Source organism: Danio rerio, chromosome 18 (genome assembly GCF_049306965.1).
Source record: "Danio rerio strain Tuebingen ecotype United States chromosome 18, GRCz12tu, whole genome shotgun sequence".
NCBI lineage: Eukaryota > Metazoa > Chordata > Actinopteri > Cypriniformes > Danionidae > Danio > Danio rerio.
The window spans coordinates 19,409,544-19,431,852 of record NC_133193.1 but is presented as its reverse complement, the minus strand read 5'-3'; the positions used below and the strand labels follow the sequence as shown (position 1 = coordinate 19,431,852).

Sequence of the window (22,309 nt, the reverse complement as noted above, 5' to 3'; positions counted from 1 at the left end):
GGGGTGAGAAAAGAAAAAGAGAAGTTCAATATAAAATGTTTCGTATAGCAACAAGACACACTGTTTAAAGTTTGATTACTGAAAATGAGAAAAATCTGCAAATCTCTTCAGAACAATTATTTCTGAAATCTGACACATTTGACACTCTTGCATGCTTTTTTCTTCTTTTACCCTGGCCAAATTGATCATTTTTTCTGTAACTTACAAGAATGACACAAAATGAATGAGCAGACTGGTTGTTTAGAAAGGTTTTGAAGTTTATGTAAAGCTTTTATTTCTCTCTCTTTAGAAGTGGTGTTTTAATTAGTATGTTGTACTTTAGTTGCATAAAGTTTGTCATAAAAATCTGTACAATTTGTTTCTTCAAATGTATTACTAATTAACACTGACAACATTCAGTTTACAGTAAAGTGCTCAGCATATACAAGTACACCCCCTCACAAATCTATCTTTTGAATTCACATTTTTAAATTAGTCAGTACTGTAGCCAAATCTGGAGCTAATCTAACAAAATAACTTACGATAACGGTTCAAAAACTAGGACACCCAGATTTATATGCTTTTTAAATTTATTATAGCAATATTTTGCTTGAATTTAATTGTATTACCTTTCAATTTCTAAATATGTTTGGTGACAAAAATATTATTTTAATAAATATATCTGTATAATTAATCACAGTATGTGGTTCGAGTCTCGGCTGGGTCAGTTGGCGTGTCTGTGTGGAGTTTGCATGTTCTCCCTGCGTTCGCGTGGGTTTCCACCGGGTGCTCCGGTTTCCCCCACAGTCCAAAGACATGCAGTACAGGTAAATTGGATAGGCTAAATTGTCTGTTGTGTATGAGTGTGTGTGTGTGTGTGGATGTTTCCCAGAGAAGGGATGCAGCTGGAAGGGCATCCGCTGTGTAAAAACGTGCTGGATAAGTTGGCGGTTCATTCCACTGCGGCGACCCCGGATTAATAAAAGGACGAAGCCAAAAAGAAAAATGATAAATGAATGAAAATCTGTTTTGTGTAAATGCACCAAAATACATTGCCAATATTCCCTGAGGTATGGATACAAATTTAAATTTTCAAAATGGGGTGTACTTATATATGTTGTGAACTGTATATAATTCATGGAGAGATACAAAATAGTCCCAGATTTCTTAAAAGAGTCATAGTAATTAAAATAGTTTCACCAACAAAATTGCTCGAAATAATGCAATAGTAACCAATTTTCACTTTTTTGTGAAATATATGTCCTAATAGTGTTTTTAGCAAAGTGGAACATATATATGTGTCAACATAAAAAAAGTGTTTTGTTTTTTTGTGACCCTTTAATTATTTGACTTAAATAATACAAATTGCATTTGTATTATAATAAATATTGTCTCATTTAAAACAAAACAAAATTCTCAAATGTGATCAATCAACTGGGGAAGCTTGTATGATATCAGTTTGTATCATTTGTACCCTACTGACTTATTTATCAAACTATAAAACTGTATTGTGCTAGCTCAAATTCCTGGTTATTACATTTAGATTACCATTTTGCCATTATAGGGGAGAGCGTGGACTAAATGTGGGACGAAAGTAACAAAGCGATTTTTTAAAGCCCTGATAACATTTGCTTTCCTGGCTTTAATAGCACATTCAGCATGCGACCCTTGATGGAGCTGCCAAATATCACCTGATTTCAAGACTGTGTCCTGCGGTTAAGTCCTAATTTCAGTTTTTAGGGCAGAAAGTAAAGTATTGTAGCGATTGTTTCTTTCTTATTACAAGTTGTGTTTCTCTTTTCGTGCACCACAGCAATGATCAATCTACAGGTTATTTAGTGCAACAACACATTCTTAAGTTTTCAGTTTAAAAGTAGATCAGCATAAAATGGCAAGAGTTCCTGTGGGGACAAAAGTAACACTTTTATTTATGTCCCATTGATAATAGCGATGCCTTATTTTTCACTTACACAGAGTTTTCAGTGTTTTGATTCATACGTTTTATAAAATTAATGCATACAGCAAATAATAAAACGAATTCTAAAATTGCATATGTTTTTTTTTACATTTTGCATTGTTGAATCGCTATTGAAACATTTTATGGAACTGAACTGTAAAATGAAAATGCTGTTTAATTTTAATTTTTTTTTTTTTAGCAAAAATAAAGGACATAATATGTTTGCACCTAACATTAACTACACTGACATTTTTTTAAAAAGATGATTCCTTGGATTAACTTTTTTTAAAGTGATTATAAATACATTTGGGCTGAATTTTAACGAACAAATAAATTTTAACATTACTAAATTTCATTTGTTTGTCTAAATTCAACAAACAAATAGTTTGCAACAATCTTGCAGAATAATTTTTAGTGTAGGTAATAGTCAGATATATTTAAAATAAACAAGATTAAGCCAGTAAATCTAGCAAACATTGTTGTTCCTTTTGACCCACCCGAAAGTAACACATACTTTCATCCCTGCTGATGGGGTTGCAATGTGTAACTTATGTTTAAAGTGGGGTTCTATTGGCATTGTTCTACATTGACACAAAATAACACCTGATTATGACAGAGCACTTTTGTGAGTTAGTTTCCACAGTAAAACAAAACATCTCTGTTAAAAACATTATCTTTTAAAATGAGGTTTTTATGAATAATGGTGGGGTGATGCGGTGGCGCAGTAGGTAGTGCTGTCACCTCACAGCAAGAAGGTTGCTGGTTTGAGCCTTGGCGTGTCTGTGTGGAGTTTACATGTTCTCCCCGTGTTCGCGTGGGTCTCCTCCAGGTGCTCCGGTTTCCCCCACAGTCCAAAAACATGTGGTATGGGGGAATTGGGTAAGCTAAATTGTCCGTAGTGTATAAGTGTATATGGGTGTTTACCAGAGATGGGTTGCAGCTGGAAGGGCATCCGCTGCGTAAAACATATGCTGGATAAGTTGGCAGTTAATTTCGCTGTTGCGAGCCCAGATTAATAAAGGGACTAAGGCGAAAAGAAAATGAATGAATGAAAAAATGGTACTTTGGTCCTCGCTCTCCCCTACTGTAACTCTCCCTTACAACAAAGATTTAATAGATGTAATCTTTAGCTGTCAGAATAGTGCACTGCAACATTTGACCAGTCAATTAGAATGGTTGACTAGTTTCATAGTGGATGTAATTAGAATTTAGCAGGGAGAAAGTTTGTAGCGTAAAAATCTGTCAAACTTAGAATTTTGTCTAATAAAACGAACTACATTCTGTTGCATATCAATGAAATGAAGTGCGTGGAATTGCAATGTGTAAAACATGTCTAATAGTCTAAATGAACGGCATACAGTAATAGTTGGTCTAACAACCCAGCAACTAATAAATATCCACATCACAGACCCAGACCCAGATGCATGTCTGATTCTATTCCGTATGTGTTCCCCAACAATCAGCACTGGAAATGTAAAAAAGCCTACTTTGCCGTGGTCTGGCTGTATGGCTGGGTTGGGTAGGTTTAGATGTTGACTGATAGACGCAAATTGGTGTGTTGGCGGTACTAGGGCCTAAATGAAAGATGACGCATGCAGCACGAGCTTCGCGTTACGGAGCAGAGAGATAACCTGGCATTAAACAGCACTTCCCCACGGCTCCGATCCAGCATCATGAAAAACCATAACCCAGCAGCACCTGTCACTCACGCCCAGGAGCGCTGCTTTGAGACGGGCGCCCGTCTGCGAGCGCGCGGGTGTCGCAAAATGAAAGGGAGTAAGAGAAAGGATCGTATAAGCACAAAGGAAAATACAAGAATGAAGGTAATTTATTTCCCACATAAAAAGGAGGAATCGTTTGGAGCCACATTACCATAGCGTTTCAGAGACGGAGCGCGGGGGGAAAAATGTCATTATCGCGTGTTTGTGGGCTGAACTCAATCACACCTATATCTGAGAGCGCATGGCGACACTCTGCTGGAGCGGAGAAAACTATCTGTTGATATTTCGACAATTATGTTCCCTCCTGTTCTCCTCGTTTCCTTTCCGTCTCTCTGTGCGCGAGATTAAAAGAGCGCTAAGCCCCAGACAGCACACGGCGTGCATGTCGACTCACCGGCACGCTGCGGCAAACCTGCGCCTCGCCGCCGCTAATCCCACACCGTTTAACGGCCTGCCTCGCCTCGCCTCACCCGCCTTCTGCCTAATCACGACTCACATCTTCGGATTGCCCTGGCAACCCAGCCGAAGACCGGAGCCTGTCCTCCCCCACCCTTAACCCAGAGCACACATGAGAGATCCATTTCATTTCTCTTGCCTTTTCACCCCTCCTCCCCGCGCTCTTTGCTCTTAAGTGCCTGTTTAATCACGGTCATTAATGATTCTCCCTCAAGTTGGTGCTTCTTGTTTGAACATGTGGACAAAAAGCCATATATATCGGTCCGCTAAGTGCTGCCTTTAATCTGCTGGTTAAGGGTCTTAAAGCGCTGCGTTCTGGATGTCTGTAAATTCCCTGGCTTTTTTTGAAGTTCGATCACTCCCAGGTGGCCGATCCTAATTATCCTCGACAGCAGAAGGATCGGCGGTGGCTGCGGAGCTGGTGGAAACCCCTTCACGGTGGGGTGGAGCGGCCGAGCCGTTTTACAGCACAGACGGACCATGATGAAAGTGAGAGAACGCGGGCCCCTCGCCCTGATCCACAGCAGGAGACAGACAGGCCGTTCACATGACCTGCTCTCTGTCTCAAACTCGTGGCCATGTAGTTAGACTCTGCGGTTCCATGACCATGTAAATACAGCCCTATTGCAGAAGCTGGACACTAGGTGTGGAAAGTGGGACCAAACTTTTGATATACTGGGGTGCGTTACCAAAAACCCTCGGTCGCAAGTACCGTTGTTACAAACATAGTTTGTTGATTTGGCATTTCCCAAATCCATCGTTCCAACGAACATTCGCAAACTGCGTCGCAAACTTGCATGCTTGCAACCACGCCACTATATTGTTAGAAGTATAGTTCCTGGTTGAGTTCTATTGACCGTTATTATCCCCCTACACCCTTTTCCTTTAGAACATTCTAACATTTAAACTTAGAATGATTTACAAAAAAAAAAAAAAACAAGCAATGAAGTCATCTCTCTTAGGTGTCATTTACTTTCAAAATGTTTTTATAGTTCAGCGATCTTCGCAGTGCATATTGAAAACATTGATGTCATTTTGAACACAGCCGTGGCTCATGACGAAATCTATGGGTGACCTTTTATTTAAAAGCAGAATTTATGTCATGTCTCCAAAGCTTGTGAAAACAAAAAAACATAGCTTACGTTAATGCTTTTAATTTATAGTAGGTTAACATTACTATATAGTTGGAACACTTCTGCAGTGGTTTGCATGTGCCAAATTGTAAAAGTAGACTAAAAAAAAAAATATATATATATATATATATATATATATATATATATATATATATATATATATAAAAATAAATACACACACACACACACACACACACACACACACACACACACACACATACACACATATATATATATATATATATATATATATATATATATATATATATATATATATATATATATATATATATATATCCTACTTAATCATAATAGCAATCATCATCATCATCATTAATATTATTAATTTTATTATTAAAGTAGGATTTTTTCCATTTCTTAATAAATAATAAATCTTAAATTTTATTTCTTAATAAATAGCCTCATTATTTATTTATTTATATGATTTATATATGATATTAGAATATGTGTTAACTTTTGTAAGTGATTGTATGTTAATTTAGAATAGAATATGTAATATTTTCATTAATATTTGTAAAGGAAACATATAACGGTCTTATACGTATCGTTTACATTTCAACTAATATGAAAAACGAGTGCAAGTTTTTACCAAAACTAATATTGAATTTTTTCAATGCACGGATAAAATGATAGATCTGCGACAGAGAAACTATGAGTTTTTGCAAAGACTTGACACTACGTTATTTTCCCAAACGATGCATCATACTATGATAGTTCAGCCGTGAGTTATGTTGTTGTTTGGAAAACGCACCCCTGGTCATAAACTTCAGAGACGTAACGTAAATTCTGATTTTAAATAATTGGTGACCGTTAGCTTTCATAATGAGCCACGGCAGTGTACAAAATGGCATAAATGTTTTCAAAGTGCACTGCGAAGGGAGCGAAATTGTCAATATGAAGACCATAAAACTGACCTGTAAAAATACTTTGAAATCAAATGACACCTATCAGAGATGACCTTAATGTTTTTGTTTTTTAAAATCATTCCAAGTTTAAATGTTAGAATGCTCTAAAGGAATAGGGCAAAGAGGGGAAAACTTGGAATAGAACACAGCCAGGAACTAAGCTTCTAACCACAGCTCTAGATGTGGTTGCAAGCGTGCAAGTTTGCGATGCAGTTTGTAAATGTTCATTGGAATGATGGATTTGGGAAATGCCAAAATAAACAAACTATGTTTGTAATGATGGAACAAACCTTATTTTTGCAACCTTATTTAGCTAACAATGGTTTTCGGAAACGCACCCATGATGTCATGGTGGATGACAAAAGGGATTTTCTAGGGTACGATACATAATACAAGGCGCAATTTTGAGATTTTGGGCTCTCGTACTGCATTTTACTTATAAAATAGTAGAATTAAAGGTCACACTTTATAATTAGGTTCATTATTTAATGTTAATTAATGCATTTACTAACATAAACAAACAATGAAGAATACATTTACTACTGTATTTGTTCATGTTAGTTAACGTTAGTTAATGAAAGTACAGTAGTTTATTGTTAGTTCCTGTTAACTCATGGAGCATTAACGAATGTTAACAAGCATGGACTTGAATGTTAAAAATGCATTAGTAAATGTTCAATTATGATTAATAAATGCTGTACATGTGTTGTTCATGATTAGTTCATGTTAGTAAATGCATTAACTAATGATCCTTATTATAAAGTGATACCGAATTAAAATATGCAAAATACACTTTTTGTTTATTTTTCTGCACAATATGCATTTGTTCTATAAATATACTTAAAATAAAAGACGTTTTCACAAATTTGTTGCTTTTTTACAATTTCACAATAACCATTTCTGACTCAGTGAGATTAAACAGGCCTTTTATGGTTACCTTTCATCATTTGCAAACATGCGGTCCATTTTTATAATATTTTTTCCTCTAGCTGTTGACACTACTTTATTATTTACAGAATGGTAAAAAGAAAAATCTAAAAAATAAGATTAAAAAGAAGTGTTTAGAATCTGACTTTATCCAAAGTCACAGCCATAAATCCATAATTCACAGCCAAAGCCATATCACCCTGCAGCCCAAGACCGGTTACTCACTGAAGCTAAGCAGGGCTGAGTCTGGTCAGTACCTGGATGAGAGACCACATGGGAAAACTAGGTTGCTGTTTGAAGTGGTGTTAGACCGGCCAGCAGGGGCTGAGTGAGTCCTAATGCCCCAGTATAGTAAAGGGGACACCATACTGTCAGTAAGTGGACAGTCTTTCAGATGAGACGTTAAAATAAGGTCCTGACTCTCAAATCCCATGTCACTTCTCATAAAGAAGTCCCCGTCCCCGGTGTCCTGGCCAAAATTCTTTCCATCAGCCCTTACCCATCATGGCCTCCCAATCCTCCGAATTGGCATTATCACTGCCTCTCCACTCCATCTATAGCTGGTGTGTGGTGAGCAAACAGGCGCCACTGACACGTCATCCAAGTGGAGGCTGCACATTGGTCTGGAGAGACTCCACTTATGATTGTGAGGCACTTTTGTGGGTGTATGGCCGTATTTAACCCTGCCGGTCCTACGCCACCCAACCCGCTCCAAGCTGGTATTGAACCGGCGACCTTCCGCATGGGAGTCGGTTGCTCTACCAAGGAAGCTAAAAACCATGGCCTCTAGTGTCCGTCGCTAGAGCACATTTAAAAGTCAGAGGAGTGAGGTTTACCTGCACAGCACTTACTAGCTGGCCTCCGTGACACATACATGATAAATGTGCTAGATATACACACACATTACATTATAATGTTCAGGCTATCTGTTTTGGAAATACTGGCAGCCGTTTTGCATAACATATGCTTCAATTGTTGATGCCTTAACAGATTTTTCCCTCACATACACGCGCATTCACACAGGCACAGTTTTTATATTTAGACTTCAAGTACTTTAAATTGTAAAAAAAATTAGAAGGAAATAGTTGTATGACATATATACACCATACATCAATTTCCTAAAAATAAAATACATGCACACATACTGTATCAGACAGTTTGATCTTGCAGTTATAAGCACAATACCGCCCTACAGGACTCCATCTTTATATGGCACACATCAGCCAGAGAACAATAGAAAAGATTGGTGTTATTCAAAGGACAAGGTCTCAAACTGTGAAAATTTCATGGCCACATTCACTGTCGAGTGTATTCTGATCATTGCTAAACCTGTATACTTGTCATTTCTTTTCACCATAATCAAATTTAACAGTCCATACTTTCAGTAGTAGCCTAATAATTGGCACGCGGGACTGGATTTAGCTTAGGTTGGCCATTTTTCCACTGCCAGTCTACTGCCCTATTCCACATAATAGCACAATGACCCCTGTCAGCATAAAAACACATAAATGCTCCCAGATTCATGGCCCCTACTTGTCTGACACAGAAAGCAAGTGTCGAGTGCTTTTTAATTGGACAGCGAGGGGGTGACCTTTTCTCTGATTGGGCAAGGAGAGTGCAACGGTACTATGCATTAATGCAACCCTCCCGAGTATGCCCTGCACCCTTTGGGGTTGAGTGTGGGTGGGGTTAAGATGTGGCGCTCCAGGAAAGCAGGAAGGGCTGAAGTCCCCAGGGTGGAGATGGCATTTCGCACTCGCCGTTTTTGAGCCTGGTAAACCACAACAGGCCAATAGAGCAAAAGCTGATATGAAAATTAAACAGGGTAATTTGTTAAAATCAAACAAGATACTACGCTTAGAGACCACACTGCGCATATGAGTGTGTGGCCAATGCATGTGTACGGGAAATATGGTGCCAGTGCACCCAACGTGCACACATACCCACAGCCAATCATATGTAAAGGCAGGGTAGTACATAACTGGTACGCAGCTGCACATGTGTGATTAAAAGTAAAAATTCAGGCCAGATGCAGTACAACAGAAGTGCTTTTGCATATCAGTGTCATCGCAGGGATTTTGGGACCATGTTAAACAGGTTATTGTAACATAAAAAATTTCCCCATATATCATTGGTAAGAATTAACAAATGTGTTAAATGTGTTAATGTAAGTTATTTGTTTTACAAGTAGCAGTACTGGTAAGCTTTGGATTTAGTTCACGTTTCCTCAGATTTAATTTTTTTGACTGTGAATCAGAATGGCACTGGACACAACATTTGTTCGCAAGCAACTTTTCCATGCTCATGGCCTGGAGCAATGGTCTCAAACTCATTTCCTGGAGGGCCGTAGCTCTGCATAGTTTATCTCCAACCACCTCCAACTCACACCTGCTTAATAGTCCATAGTAATCTTGAAGGGTACTTAGTAGTTATTTAAATTAGCTGTGTTTGATGAGGGTTGGAGCAAAACTGCTGAGCTGTGACCCTCCAGAAATCCAGTTTGAGACCCACGGCTTAGAAGAATAATGTAAAATAAAGTTGGTCTCTGTGTGTGCGGACGGACTTGCAGTCAACAGCGTTGTTTCCATATTACCTCATATTATCTATAGGGATTTCTCTTGTGCACATACTGGGGACTGGCCACAACCTGCAGCTGATCATGCAGTTGTGCATATAGAAATATGCTATATGGCAACGGTTCTCAATCCCTGTCCTGGAGGGCCGGTGTCCTGCAGATTTTAGCTTTAAACCCAATCAAACAAACATGGGCTAGCTAATTAAGTTCTTACTAAGCTTTCTAGAAACATCCTTGCAGGTTTGTTGAGGCAAGTTTGAGTTAAAATATGCAGGACAGCGAGTTTGAGAACCCCTGCTACAGTATATGACACTAAATGCAAATCACATACTTACAAATACATGTAAATTATAAATACAAGTTCATGTTTAAATTTCAGGATATAAAAACATGTGCTAAATATATACACAGATGCCACATTTATTTCAAAATATTGGAAACCGTCTGTTTATTTTGTATATGAATATGACATAATGTAGTATAGCTGTGCTTAAACTGTCGACTAAGCAAAATCTCCAAGTACTGATTGGAGTACCAGACCAAAAAATGTATGTGCATGCCTGTTAATATGCCAAGGTTTTATAGTGACAGTTATGATATATACACTATCAGTCAAAAGTTTGGGGTCAGTAGGATTTTTTAATGTTTTAAAATAAACTTCTCCTGCTCACCAAGGCTGCATTTATTTAATGAAAAATACAGCAAAATTTGTAAAATTGTGAAATGTTTTTGCACTATAAAATAGCTGTTTAGAAGTAGATTACAATTTAATAATTTATTTCAGTGATTAAATGATGAATTTTCAGCTTCATTGCTCTAGTCTTCAGAATCACATGATCCTTCAGAAATCACTCTAATATCATTATTATTATTATTAACGTTAATATTTATAAAAGCAATAATGACTGGAGTAATCATTAAATTTGAAACTACATACAATAAGCAGTTATTTAAAAATGTAATAAATATTTACCTTTTTTAACATTTAATAAATGTAAAATTTCTTAAAGAACAGAATAATTTTCTTAAAAAAAAAAAACATGGAATAAAAACTAGAGACTCCATATCTTTGACCAGTAATGTACATATATGACCTACAGTATGTACAGTACATGCCTTACCTTCCCAATTACTGGGATGTCCACTGAACCCCATGTATCAGCTCCCCAATGGACCATCCCAGAGGCAAAGTCTGCTGTCACAATACCAGTCACTTTAAGAGAATGAAAACAGGATTGAATCAGTGAGCTCTGAAATAAAGGTAAAAGACATGAAAAACGTGAAGAATGCAAGACTTACCGATGCCAAAGATGATTCTGTAGATGTGCACAGTGGAGAAGTTGAGGAAGAGGAAGGAGAGGTTTACAATGAAGAGTGAGAGGCACAGAATTACACAGATCCACTCCTGGAGTCTCTTTCCTACAGACATAACAAACACATAATGGTACATGAGCACACGTTTTCATTTCATTGCTAATAAAATAAAAAACAAACTAAATGTATATGCCAAATGCGTTATATGTGAAATTTTACATTCATTCATTTGCCTTTGGCTTAGTCTGTATTTCAGAGGTCGCCACAGCGCAATAAATCACCAACTATTCTAGCATATGCAGCGGATGCCCTTTCAGCCGCTACCCAGCATTGGGAAACACCCATACACACTCATTCACAGACATATTTATATACTACAGACAATTTAGGTTATTCAATTCACCTATACTGCATGTCTTTGGATTGTGCGACAACACAAAAGGGTCACGAAACACCAAAACACATTTTTTGTAAGCATATATACAGCGAGGTCAATAAGTATTTGATCACCTTGTGATTTTTCAATATCTCCTACTTAGAAATCATGGAAGGGTCTAGAATTTTTACCATAGGTGCTTTACACAGAATCTAGAAATAAAGACAGAATATAAAAATAAAAACCCGGAAATCACATTGTACATTTTTTTTTTTTTTTTTACAATTTCTTTGTAAATTACTGTGTCAAATATGCTTCTTACGGAGCCACTCCTGGGTTTTCCTGGCTTTGTGCTTTGGGTCACTGTCATGTTGGAAGACCCAGCCACAACCCATCTTTAATGCTCTGAATGAGGGAAGAAGGTTTTTGCCCAAAATCTCACAATACATGGCCCTGCTCATCCTCTCCTTAATACACTGGAGTTGTCCTGTCCCCTGTGCAGAAAAACACCCACAGACATGATGCTTCCAGCCCCATGCTTCACTGTGGATGATACTCATCATTCTTCTTCCTCCAAACACGGCGAATGGAGTTAAGACCAAAAGGTTTTACTTTGGTCTCATCTGACCACAGGAATCCTCTGGATCATCCAGATGGTCTCTGGCAAACTTCACATGGGCCTTGACATGGGCTGACTTAAGCAGGGGAACCTTCCTTGCAATGCATGATTGTAAACCATGATCTCTTAATGTATTACTGATGGTAGCTCTGGAAACGGTGGTTCCAGCTCTCTTCACGGCATTGACCAGCTTTTCCCTTGTAGTTCTAGGCTGATTCTTGACCATTCTTAGCATCATTGATACCCCACGAAGAGAGATCTTCTGTGGGGCTCCAGTCAGAGGGACGTTGACAATCATCATTAGCCTCTTCTACTTTCTGACCAGTGCTCCTACAGTTATTATTTTTTCACCAAGCTGCTTGGCAATTGCCCTATAGCCCTTTTCAGCTTTGTGAAGTTCTACAATTTTGTCTGTTTCTTTTGACAGCTCTTTGTTTTCGCCCATGTTACTACATAGACTTTTGACTGATTATGGGGTGCACAGATGTCTTTATGACAGCTAATAACAGCAATATCACAGCAATACAAAAAAAAAAAAAAGGCTGGTACAAAGTGACGTCTTTTGAGTTTTCAGCACATCTGTTTAGTAATTCATGAGAGACTTGTTTCGAAATTCGAACCAATCAGCACTCTCTATTGTGAATAAGGCGCAACTTCATTAATATGCATGAAAATAGCTTCGAAGACTCTTTTTACCTGTCACAGTGCACAGAGAGACGCCACGTTGTGTCGCCAACTGTAATTCAAACAAGTAGAAGAAGAAAAAGAATTGTTCGGAGACACGGGTCATCAGTGTTGCATTTATAAATGTGCCACAATGAAGGTTTTGTTTCCATTTCCCCACGATGAAAGCACAGCTCGCGTATGGACCCACATGTGTGGATAACAGTGATCCGATTACACGCGACAAAAATATGTTTATAAGGAATATTTTTTACCCAAGAGCTTTTCACATCAGTCCCCTGCACCTGTGATTGTGTTGCCTCCTTGAAAATCAGCGTTCATGTACTGAAACTCCCCTTTTCATGCAAACCCTTCCCTCTTTCATCACTCGACACTCCCACCTAAACAAAGTTGGACTATCCCACTTGACTTTCCAGACTTTTTTCGAACTAGAGGTGTGAAAACACCCCGCTGAGACAAGGGGTTTCATGGCCCTTTAACAATTAAAGGGAAAAAAATTAAGATTACCTCATCATTTACTCTCTCTTATGTGGTTTTAAACCTTTATAAGTTATTTTGATCTGCTCATGCAGGTAGCCATAGTCTATAAAATTACTATAAAAAGTCAATGGTACCATCAACCAGCATGCTTAGAAATAACTTATTTTGTGTTCAAGAGAAGAAAGAAACTCAAATATGTTTTGAACAAACGAAGGCTGATGAAATAATAGCAGAGAATTTATTTTTGGGGGGAACTTTAGTCACCATTTCATGATATTTATCAGGTATGAGTCTCTAACTGCTGCAATGGCATAAAACTCTGCTGTTATTTCAATAACCATTACAAAAGAATAAAATAAAGCATCTTTGTGCAACTTGGAAGCGTTCAATTTAAGCAGATGATACAAACCCCATTGCCGTCAAAGCACAGCTCCCCTTTTTTTACTTTCAAAGATATAAAATGCCCCTGGAACTCAATACCGTAGGCAAACATTGTTACTTAAGAGAAAAAGTCAATTTCTGATCCTGTATGGAAGCCAGCTGGGAACCAAGAAAAGATGGGTTACCCAAAACCTTCAAAAACATCCTAAAATGTTAAATAGAAGATGGAAACTCGTAGACTTGAAGATGAAAATGCTGACAGTTAAACTCTCCCTTTAAGATATACACCAAAAGTTAAAGTGCCATCATTTAAATGTGATTAATTCTCCTTAGTAACAGTATATTTAACTACAGTGTCCAGAGCGAGGTCAGAGAACTGACATCTCTCAAAAGCAGAGAAGGTCATTGGGGTCGTGGACAGGAGACGAGCTGAACGTGTGTAACCATGTGTGTGTGTCCCATTATCTTGTGTGCTCAGGAGTAATCGATTAGACTACGACAAGTTGTAGGCAGAGGCGAGGGTCAGGATCTCTTGCCATGGCGCGTTTGCCTGACACAGCTAAACGTCCCAGGTCAGGGCAGAGGGCACCGATGGAGAGGCCACAACGGGCACTGTTCGGACCACCATGACAGCAGCGTGGCACGGCGGGCGGCCATGGAGGATGATTAAAGTGCTAATGCATTATTCACTACAGAGCAGAGAATCAGTCTATATGGACACCGGCCACATCTACATGTCCCCATCTCTCCACAGCCTACATTCAATCTCCATTTTAAAACCTTGCATATTCAGAATCTCGCCGCAGTCTAGCACATGCTTCGTTTTCTTACTGTGACTCTTTCTTCTCATTCCATCGCTCTCTCCTTCGCTCTCCTGTTGGGCGGATGTGGGCATGGAGAGACGCAGTGGACTCAGCTCTTTTGAAAATTTAATGCCATTAGAGGAGCCGTCCTGAGTGGATTGGGAACGTGAGGAGGTTGAGAAGAAGATATTGATGACAGCTATTTATAGAGCCTCAGTGGGCCAGCCAACACCGTGAGCCTGAACGATGGACCACAGTTCTTATAATATACTCTCAGGCCTGTGTTATATCTTGTGCGGTTTCAAGAGCACCAACTGATGCCATCCATAACTGAACAGCGTGTGTCCCTGCTTTGGAGTTTTGGTGACTTGAGTTCAATTGACTGTTGTTTGCAGGATTAGCATGAAAGCTGTCTTTTGATTATAGTTGCACTCCAAGGAGCCTCTGAACTATTGTACTTATGCATCAACTGATTCTTATAAGCACTTTTGTGCAAAAAAAATTAAATGACTGCTCATTGAATCTTTAGAAAACACACAGACCCAATACCCAAATGAATGCCTAAATAAAAGGCAACACATCATTCTATTCCTAAGATTTTATTGGCTCTCAAAGACATACAGTGGGGAAAATAAGTATTGAACACGTCATGTTTTTTTCCTGGTAATAATATATCTAAAGAAGCTGTTGACATGGAATTGAACCCGATTTAGGTAAAAACCCAAACAAAACAAACATATAAAATAAACAAATAAAATCTGAAAAATGAGTTGTGTGTAATAACAATGGAATAACACAAGATGAAAGTACTGAACTACTGAAATGTATTCAATATTTTATATAAATGCTTTTTTGGGTGATTGCAGCTAAAAGACACCTTTCATATGGAGAATGAAGTTGTCATGATCACAAGCGATCACTTCCTGAAAGATCGCTGGTGAACTACAAACTCATTCATGAACTACAACTCCCTGCATGCCATTACACACACCAGTCACCATTCTCCACTGATCACACATGTACAGCTGACTCTCGTTATTACTGGTTATCCGAACATATATATATATATATATATATATATATATATATATATATATATATATATATATATATATATATATATATATATATATATACACACATACCTACATACATACATACCTACATACATACATACATACATACATACACACACACACACACACACACACACACACACACACACACACACACACACACACACACACACACATATATATATATGTATATATATATATACATATATGTATATATATACATATATATACATATATTTATATATATATACATACACAAACATATATATATATATATATATATATATATACACATATATTTATATATATATACATACATATATTTATATATATATATATATATATATATATATATATATATATATATATATATATATATATATATATATATATATATATATATATATATATATATATATATATATACATACATATATTTCTCACTTCCAAGAATGCTGAGAACGGACTTGCGTTCTTGTGGAGACCGGTCTTGCCAAGTTACCTCGGAAAAACGAACTACAATGATTTATTGTTGTTCCCCTTTTGACAATATATACTATGCATAAAGACCTTACAAATATACATTGCACAATACAAATATAGCTAAATTGAATAAAAAATTCTGCAAATAAACAGCTTTAATGCGTTTATGCCTTAATAAACTTTTTCATGGTAATGTTTACTTTCACCGACTTATTTAGGAAAACTCCTGAGACAAATAAGTTATATCTCTGAACTTTAATAATAAACCTACAGATATATGGAATGCTGCGCTTCCCACCTTCTTCATTCAGCCGCAATGACTTCTGGGACTTCTCGAAAAAGTTTTGCGCTGAAGTCTGCATCCTTGATATTAAGAACACATCTGGGAAGTTTCACACTTCCTCCGTTGTTGCAGTCTTGGGTTTTAGAACTGAACCATGGCAGTTGATGATGATGTTACCCAAAAACACAAGAACGCATGTTCAGAAACAGCTATAGTTATACATATGTATAGTTATTTCCTGTCACGTATATATTTCCTGTCACTGTGCTTTTGGCTTAGTCTAAGTTTATTTTGTTTTGTTTGTACTTTTGTATCGATGCCTTATGACTTTATGTTTTGATTATGATTTTGGATTGAAAATTCATGCCGAGATCCAAACGTGACAGAAGTCACATGAACTGCTCAGCTGCGAGTTTTTTCACAGACTTCAACAGAGTGTAAAAATCTTGATGGCTCTGTCGGTCTCGCCTATAAAATCTGATCTTTATTTTGTATTTTCTATTGGATTCAAGTCAGGTGATTAGCTGGGCCATTCTAGAGCTTTATTTTTTCGTTCTCTGTCACCATTCAAGATTTTTCTTGACTGTGTGAATTGCTGAAATTTCCACTCTTGTTTTGTCTTCATCATGTTACTAATGTAGATGTTATGCCCCATTCACACAGGGCTACAGCGTCAACGCTTCCCATTCACTTTGAATGGGTGACGTCAGGCGTTGCCGAACTGCATTGTGGATCCGTCGGCGCCACTTTAGAGGCGTTGCTCGCTGCAGAAGTTGGGACTAGCTCAACTTTTCAAGCGCTAAAAGAAGCTTCAGTATGTATGCAAATACACCAGCTAGACAGTGGCCTATTGCTGACTGAATTTCATTGGCTGACGCTGCTAAGATGATCACGTTAGCCACAACTTTAGAAAAGCCTTCAGTCAACCGTTGACACTGAAGCCCCGTGTGAATGGGGCGTTAGACTAAAACAGCTAACTTTCATTTACACTATTTACACTGACGAAGGGCAAAGGGTTGCTGAATAACTACTGAGAGATTTCAGCTGCTGTCTGGGCCTTCACAGCCTTTCTACAACTCCCTTTCTTCATGTGTTCAATACATTTTTTTGCATCATTTCAGTTTTACTACACATATCATCATTTGTAAACTAGTTAGGTTTATTTTTGTTGCATATATGTTTGTTTTTTGGTTGTTACCAACATTAGGGGAAAATTTCAAGTTAATAGCACCTTTAGAAATATGTTTTCTGAGAAAAATGTTGATGTAATTCCCTCATTGTATACTGAGCCAAAAACTGAACCTTATTGTAAACTGTTAACAAGCTCATGATGTAAACTGCAGGATTACAACTTGGGTAAAATGAGCTTTCTGTACCACGAGAGAGTCAGTAGAATGGTTATTTTATAAACAGACAGTGACCAAGAGACTTTAAATACACCATTGGGGCGGGGGACCATAAAATTGAGATTCTGACTCATGCCCTGTGCCAGTACAGTGTGAACAAAACATTAAAACAGGTGCTTTTAATTTAGTGTTAAATGTCAGTGAATATCTAAGAGAACAGATGATCTGAGGTCAGCTGATGTTGTAACAAAGCAATGAATGGAGCGGTTTGTCTAAATGTAGTAGCTCAACAGGAAGTGGAGGGATAAGGGAGTCCAGGTGCAGCACACCGAGGTGTATGACCGTTAGGGATCAAAACCAGACACTGTGCCCCTTTCTCTACAACAATATCACAGCAGCCCCGAACGTGGTGTGGAAATCTGAATGAGAATTGCCTGCAAGCGCAGTTACAGTAATGTTTTTTTTTTTTTGTTGAGGAACAATTTTACAGCTCTTATTACGGAATATCACGGAAGGGAAAAGTGGGAAAATATCTACTGCTGTTCAACACGTCGCATGACACCGTCTCCGAGAACTTCCAAAATTATTCAGAGACAGAAACCTGAAATTAAAAAGTAAAAACATTTACCCACTCCAGCACTTGCGTCCTCTCTTTTTGTGCCTTTTTCTTTCTTACACACAGACATGTGCAAGCACACACTGGGGCCGCTGTCAGGTGATCAGCGTCAGTCCTTGGATCCTCCTGCTCCCCGGTGAGGGCAGAAACTAGGCCAGGCCTCGACAGAGCCGCCGTCGCCGTGCGCAGCCAGGAACACCGTCCCCCTGTCCACAAGACCTGAGCGACGCGCTCATTAATACAGTCCTGACAACAACGTGCTCCCCTGCAACCCCCTGTACCATCGCTCACACCCGCAGCCCCCTTTCCAGCTCGCTGGCATGGGGAATTAACCTGGGAGGGGCGGGGGGAGGGAAGGGGGTGCTAATAGGCTGAAATTAATCAACGACGCCTGATTCGACGCAGAGGGGCGACTGGAGTGCCAAACAACGTCCGTGAATGCTAATGGCATTCTTGCTCTCTCGCTCTGTCATAATGTGCGCAAGTTTCTGCGGCAGGCTGTAATACGGCATCGTCCATCCTTGAGCTTCACCTGCTCATACACAGAAGCACAGCTTGCACCTAAAAAACCAGGTGAATACTTCCTGTGTAAGCCATTTTGTTCATTGTGGATTGCAAATGGATTGTTCTCACAAAAAAACATTTACTCAACCTCGTCATTCCAAGCTCATTTGACTTCCGTTCTTCCTTGAAAAATCAGACATGAAATTAATGATAGTAAATCAAGCACCAAAAGTGTCAAAAAGCACATTTAAGGTAATGAACTTTGAATGGCAAATTACCTGATTACTATTTACATTTGTAAATGTATGACGCACATCATATCTATTTGTAATGCCTGTTTATAGCAATACAACCTGTATATTATGTTCATTTCTACTTGTATATCCCTGATTATTGATAGCAGCCTATACAGTATGTTCATCTGTTTGTAAATATCTGACTATCGGTAATACGACTTGATAGATGTTCATTGTACATTCCTCTATAAATATTACCCATAGTCTTCTATAATTGGACTAGGCGTGGGCCTGTATAAGATTCTGACTATATGATAACCTTGGATAAAAATATCACGGTTTCACAGTATTATGGTTACTGCTCTGAGATATGCTCTTTTTAAATGTCTCAGTAAAAAACTAAAACGTTTCCCCTTTGAACACAATATATTTCATAAATTTTATATTTATATGCTTTTTTTATATGCTTTAATTTAATCATTTAACCAGGAATGTCCTATTGAGATGCAATACCTTTTCTACCAGGGAGTCCTGGTCAAGACAGGCAGCATAGGACAAAGTTACAAAAATACATGCCACAACACACAGACATGCACAAAAATAGTATAAAGCATAATCAATTGTTAAAACCAAGCGGCAACCTCCCGCTCTCCCTCTTGACGCAAATACAGAAGTAACTAAAATTGCAATTCATCAAAATTCCACTAGTCCTGGCTCCATAATAGAGCAGATTTCTATTGATCCCACTGTTAAATGGCCAACTTTACAGCAGAAACAAAGGTGTTTACAGCCTGCTACAAAAACAATTTTGGTTCATATAGCTAATATTACACTTCATGACAAATGTGAGGGGGTGAACTTTTTTTTATAGCTCATCCGTTTACTTTATATTAAGTTTGCATAATTAAGAGTGTGGCCACTTAAATGACAGCTAGGCCGTCACTTCACCTGATTCTGGCTGATTAGCCGCTGAACTCGGCATATGCATCGTATTTTTGTGTTGTTTTATGTGGCTTTAAATGTCAGTTGCTTTTTGGAATTATTTCCTACAATTATCGGATGATATGGCATGCTGTGTGCCCTTAATTGTACTCACAAACCATTCAAGTGGCCTCCGTTTCCCAGGTGAGTGAAATTATATACTTATACCGTCTTTATAAATGTGTTTGTTTTATTTAAGATCATTTATATATATTTTTTTAGAACTTGAATGCACTCCAGAAACTGACAGCTTGATTAGTTTTATGCCTGGATTTCATAAATAGCCTTGCATTTACTAACACAAACTATATTTAAAATATTTGGAAGTAATTTGCGCTGTCCTCCTGTAGAAAACATCATAAGAGCAATGTTTAGTGGCTCAATGTATTACAACAGTGTTTTTAAAAAACTAAACACTTTACTGATATAGTGTACAACCAAGCACATGTGGTCAGAACACAAACGAGTGGCAGGTAATGAAGGTTTATGGGTTTCTCCCAAAGAAAGCCTGTCTAAGCAAAATGCTAGCGGGCGTCTGTAGCTCCGCCTCTTTGCCCTCGTTTGGTATCCCCCGGTCGGTTCGATGACATGTGAACAAAATAGAGACTTTGGCCATGCCTACTTGTAGCTTCTTTTGCGTTCTTCAGAAACCTATGGGTGACGTCACAAATACTACGTCCATATCTTTTACAGTCTATGGTTTAAACATGAGTACTATTCGAAATTGACAGTCTTTAAAATATTTTTAAATATAGCGATAGATGATACGAATTTTATATGTAGTATATCTTGAAGCTTATTCTTTACATATAGAGCATACCTGGAGAATGCAGATTGACCTAACTGTGTGAAAAAAATGGCATCTTAAGTAAGAGTATAATGCTGATCTGTTAGTAAAAGTATTTGAACGGTACTCCAACAAACTAGAAATTTACTGTGTTAATTTACCAACTAAAGCTGTAAAAGTAAAAAATAAGATGTGTTTATGTTTATGCTAGAGCAGCAACGTGTCAGGCTAAATAATTCAAATGAATTTTGGACTTCTGCTGTCTTCATTAGTTTTAAAAGCACTGATTATTTACATTTTAAAACAGCATCTTTGGATATTTTTTCTGCTGGAGATACTGTTGTCCTGAAAAAAAAAAAAAAAAAAAAAAATCGTATACAGTATGTACCAGGAACGTACGCATAGGTGGTTTTAAAACCTTGACTTTTCCAAACCGCAGTATACCTTGAAAATGATTATTGTCTTATGCCAAAATTGGACCTTCAACTTATACCTATATCCTGCACTTGCTGCTATTGCACTTCTGTTTAGACCTAAACTGCATTTCGTTGCCTTGCAATTGTGCACATGTAATGACAACAAAGTTAAATCTTAATCTAATCTACTTTACAAAACTGGAATGATGCATTCTTGAATCTAATGGATTTGACTTTCAAGAGTTTTGACCATTTTGCTGCAGCAAGATTGTATAAATAATAAAGCTGCATGATAATTTAAAATTAAAAACCTCAATTGTGATTTAGCCAAAGCTGCGATTATCATGCACATCTTGTCAAGGAAGCATGGGTCTTTGATCTGCAGTGTTTCTCCTCCAAAGACCGGAGGGCGCTCTCACACAAAACTCCAAAAGTGCCCAGGTTAATCCCTATAGCTGTTGCAGAATAAACAACACATCTGCATGCTTTCATTAATTCAACAACACTAATAAACAAACCTATGAAATCTTTGCATTCATTTTATTGTGTTTTTAAATGGACGTGCTTGTCTTTATTTTAGCAAGCCTTTGATACAGTGCAGTTATTTGCAGTTGACTGAGAAGTTCAGGGGGTGTGGTTGATAAGACCTTCAGTCAATTGGTCGGAAGTTTAATCCCACAATTTATTGTGTGTGCTAAGGCTCCTTTTGCAGCATTTTCATTGGGTGTTCTTCAATTCATTCTAAGGAAGAAGGCAGTGTCTTGTCGTCCATATTTTTTTAGTCTATGAAAAGTACAGTTGAAGTCAGAATTATTACCCCCCCCTGAATTATTAGCCCTGTTTATTTTTTCCCCAATTACAGTTTAATGGAGAGATTTTTCTCAACACATTTCTAAACATAATAGTTTTAATAACTCACTTCTAATAACTGATTTATTTTATCTTTGTCATGACAGTAAATAATATGACTAGATATTTTTTTAAAGACACTTCTATATATTTATTATAAAAAATAATAATTTATATATTTAAAGTCAGCTTAAAGTGACATTTCAAGACTTAACTAGATTCATTAGGTTAACTTTGCATGTTAGGGTAATTAGGCAAGTTATTATATAACGATGGTTTGTTCTGTAGGCAATCGTTTTGACCTTAAAATGGTTTTTAAAAAATTAAAAACTGCTTTTTATTCTAGCCGAAATAAAACAAATAAGACGTTCTCCAGAAGAAAAAAATATTATCAGACATAC

General features: G+C 37.6%; 1 protein-coding gene across 3 annotated transcripts in view; it reads right to left on the bottom strand.

Moving 5' to 3' along the window:
* The window catches only part of si:ch211-212o1.2, a 60,073-nt gene that overhangs the window by 14,079 nt on the left and 23,685 nt on the right, over positions 1–22,309 (bottom strand). For all 3 annotated transcript variants that reach the window (XM_005159088.6, XM_005159087.6, NM_001080164.1), the window contains 2 exons: positions 10,974–11,093; positions 10,796–10,887 (listed from right to left, as the gene is read on the bottom strand). In XM_005159088.6, coding sequence (XP_005159145.1) covers positions 10,796–10,887; positions 10,974–11,093 — 212 coding nt within the window. The remainder of the gene's footprint in view (positions 1–10,795; positions 10,888–10,973; positions 11,094–22,309) is intronic.